Source organism: Rana temporaria, chromosome 3 (assembly GCF_905171775.1).
Source record: "Rana temporaria chromosome 3, aRanTem1.1, whole genome shotgun sequence".
NCBI lineage: Eukaryota > Metazoa > Chordata > Amphibia > Anura > Ranidae > Rana > Rana temporaria.
In genome coordinates, this window is record NC_053491.1 from 305,765,377 (window position 1) to 305,769,251 (window position 3,875).

The 3,875-nt window shown below is 50.6% G+C and overlaps 1 protein-coding gene across 1 annotated transcript; it reads left to right on the top strand.

Moving 5' to 3' along the window:
• Window positions 1-274: 274 nt before the first annotated feature.
• LOC120932433 (protein HEXIM1-like) lies at window positions 275-871 on the top strand (the record flags this gene model as incomplete). Its single annotated transcript, XM_040344787.1, has 1 exon — window positions 275-871. A coding segment is annotated over one exon (597 nt), but the record flags the coding sequence as incomplete, so codon positions are not given.
• Window positions 872-3,875: the final 3,004 nt, after the last annotated feature.

A 3,875-nucleotide genomic window follows, 5' to 3' on the forward strand; every position in this document is an offset into this window, starting at 1 on the left:
CTTCAAGCAGAATTGCCCCATGGATGACAACACCAGGTCAAATTGGTCTCGACCTGGGTACCGCCCACCAGCAGCAGCCCATTGTGTAGACTCGGCTTGGGATCCCCAGGAGCTGGGTCAGGAAGAACCATTGGGCACCCTTTACGAAGCCCTCATGGTACAATCTGTTATTAAGGACAACAGGAAACACCATTGTCAGCTGGTCATGGGTAACGGAAAAACCGCCCGGGGATTAAGAGACAGCCGGGTGGGCAACAGCCATGAGCCGGAGGGGCCCTGGAGGGAGCTGGGCAGAAAGAGGCACCGTCGGCTACCCTCCAAGAAGAAGAGGTCCTGGAAGCCGTATAACAAGCTGACCTGGGAGGAGAAGAAGCGACTGGAGGAGAGGGAGTCGCAGCGGGCGTCCAAGATTCGGGCCGAGATGTTTGCCAAGGGCCAACCGGTGGCCCCTTACAACACCACCCAGTTCCTGATGGAGGACCACGGCTTGAAGGAGCCCGACCTGTGCCCACCGCCAAAACGGGCCCCCGCTGCCCTGCCACCCATCCACCTTGACAGCACGGAGGACGACGAGGAGGACAGCACGGGCAGCGACGACGACGACGGCACCAAGTTCCTGCAGACGGACTTCTCCGAGACCTACGAGAAGTACCACGTGGAGAGCCTGCAGGACATGAGCAACCAGGAGCTGATCCGTGAGTACATGGAGCTGGAGAAGTGCATAAGCCGCATGGAGGAGGAGAACAACCGCCTGAGGTCACAGCAGGCCAACCCCCCCAGGCTCCATGAACTGGAGATGGAGCTGGAGAAGCTCAAAGAGAACCGGCGGCTGCGGAGGGAGCAGGTGGTGGCTGACCCTATGGGGCACTGATCCAACCCCCCCCCGGACTCTGAGCACCAGTGCTACAGCATTTCAACAAATATAAATTTTTCTTTTTATGAATCTCCTGTGATTGTCACTTCAGAGCCATAACCTGTCCCCTCCCATAGCACGACACCTAGACGGCGGCGCACAGACCCATCCGCTGTCTTCACACTGACTTCTGGTGACTCTGCAGATCGAACAAAGACTTGGGGACTGACCGGCGTGTGATCCGACGACCCGGTGGCATACCTGAGTCGGAAGCTGTTGCCAAGGGAGGTCAGTTACGCCACCATTGAAAAAGAGTGTTTGGCCTTGGTATGGGCACTCAAAAAGCTCACACCTTACCTTTATGGCCGGGCTTTCACTCTCATCACCGATCACAACCCCTTGGTGTGGCTTAACTGGGTTTCAGGGGACAACGCCCGTTTGCTACGCTGGAGCTTGGCCTTACAGCCCTATGACTTTACGATTTATTATCGCTCAGGCAAGCAAAACGGGAATGCCGATGGATTGTCACGCCAAACGGAGTTAACCTCGGACTAAAAGCTCTGAACCCGTCAACCCTACTGGACCAGGAAAGGTCCAACCGAGTTGCCGGAGCAGGGAGAAAAAGGGGGGCCATTGTGAAGGACTTTTATGCAATTGCCTATATGCTTCAGTTTAATTCTTTCCCTGCTATTTTAATGTCTGTGTGTTATGTGTAGAAGGTGATTTCATGTGGACCCGAGTGACTCATTCCACTGCATAACAGACTGTTGAAATGCTAATGTCCCATCACCAGCCAGCTCTCTATTCTAAAGGGTAATTGATCTATTGTGTGTGTAAAGAAGACCTGTGTTTACCCTTAAGAGATGTGTATTGTATCGTCAGGCTAAATGATTAGATAATTGGCTCATGTTAATTATTCTGATTGCTTCGTTGTAGTAATTAACTTCACTGATGTCATTATCTAAAGAAATGTGTCTTGTCAGGGTCGGCACCAGAGTGTCTACCTATAATCTGTATGGGAGCCCCAGTGTGTGAAAAGGGGGTGGAGATTTCATTGTTCTTTGATTGATGATTAGCTTGTAAACTGTATATAACTAGCAGAATGCTGCCATTAAAGAGTGTCTTGTTCCAGCATTAAGTTTTGGCTCATGTATGGATTATTCGGCGATTCCAGGGATATTCCTACTCGTGGAATATTGGGTGATTTTCTTTTATGGGAAGAAGGGAATGCTTGACGGGGATATTTTCTACTACCGTCACAACACACGGCTCTCCCCATTCTTCAGCTCTGGGGACCGATCGCGGGACTCCAGCGGCGATCGGGTCCCGGGTGCGCACCTGCGACTGGACAATAGCACAGCACGTACCTGTACGTGCATGTGCCCAGCCGTGCCATTCTGCCGACGTAAATGTGCAGGAGGCGGTCCTTAAGTGGTTAAAGGCATTGCTAACACCTCGAGATCAGCCCTAATCCTCAATTCATGTATACTTTACTCAGATGACGCGTCATGACCCGCTCGGTTCTTCCTTCTCTCCCCCCCACCCATCTTTTTCTCCCTCTTCTCTCCTTTTGTTTTTTCCCTTTTTTCTTCCTTCTCCCTCTCCTTCCTTACTGTTTCTCCTCTTCTCTTTCCTAATGATCAGATGTTGTTCTACTGATTTATACTTCATCAGCCCTCCTTGTTTTTCCATATCACACATTGTTAGCCACCCGACATGGGGGGCAAATTTGTTGGACTCGTGTTGGGCTTATGCTGTACAGTGTCTTAGATAACATGTATTGCCATGTACATTCCTATATTGTAGACATCTGATGGTTATATGTATTGTATCAATCTGTTGAAAAGCAATAAATACATATTTACTCTTAACCACTTCCCGCCCGGCCTATAGCCGATTTACGTCCGGGAAGTGGTTCTGAAATCCTGACAGGACGTTCCAGAACGTCCTGCAGGATTTCATGGCGCGCAGCGCGGCGATCGGTGATGCGGGGTGTCAGTCTGACACCCTGCATCTCCGATCTCGGTAAAGAGCCTCCGGCGGAGACTCTTTACCACATGATCAGCCATGTCCAATGACGGCTGATCACGATGTAAACAGGAAGAGCCGTTGATGGCTCTTCCTCACTCGCGTCTGACAGACGCGAGTAGAGGAGAGCCGATCGGCGGCTCTCCTGACAGGGGGGGTTCGCGCTGATTGTTTATCAGCGCAGCCCCCCCTCGGATCGCCACACTGGACCACCAGGGTGGGCAAAAAAAAAAAAGCCTGCAAAAAAAATGTCTGATCAAAAAAATAAAAAAGATGCCAATCAGTGCCCACAAATGGGCACTGACTGGCAACCTGGGAAAATCAGTGCCACCCAACAGTGTCCATCAGTGCCACCCCACAGTGCCCATCCATGCCCAGTGCCCACCTATGCCACCCATAAGTATCCATCAGTGCCCATCTGTGCCGCCTATGAGTGCCCAGTGCCGCCTATGTGTGCCCATCAGTGCCGCCTATGTGTGCCCATCAGTGCTGCCTATGTGTGCCCATCAGTGCCGCCTATGTGTGCCCATCAGTGCCCCCTATGAGTGCCCATCAGTGCCGCATACCAGCGCCGCCAATCAGTGCCACCTCATCTGTGCCCGTTAGTACTACCTCATCGATGTCCATCAGTGCCATCTCATCGGTGCCCATAATTGAAAGAGAAAAACTTATTTACAAAAAAATTAACAGAAAAAAATAAAAACGTAATTTTTACGGTGGGATCAAAGGCTTGTGGAGAGAGATCTCACTCACCTTTCCCGGACATGCCAAAAGAAACATTTTAATAGTAATTTGTCTGGAGAGGAATTTGAAGCTTTGAAAGTTTTGGGTGATGACAAAAATATTGTTATACGTAATTCTGATAAGGGAGGCACTGTGGTCATTTTGGATGCTTGCACTTATAGCAATGAGGCCCTTAGACAGCTATCAGACACTGACACATATCTCTCCCTAAAATCAGACCCAACCATCCCCTTCACCAAGGAGCTCAACA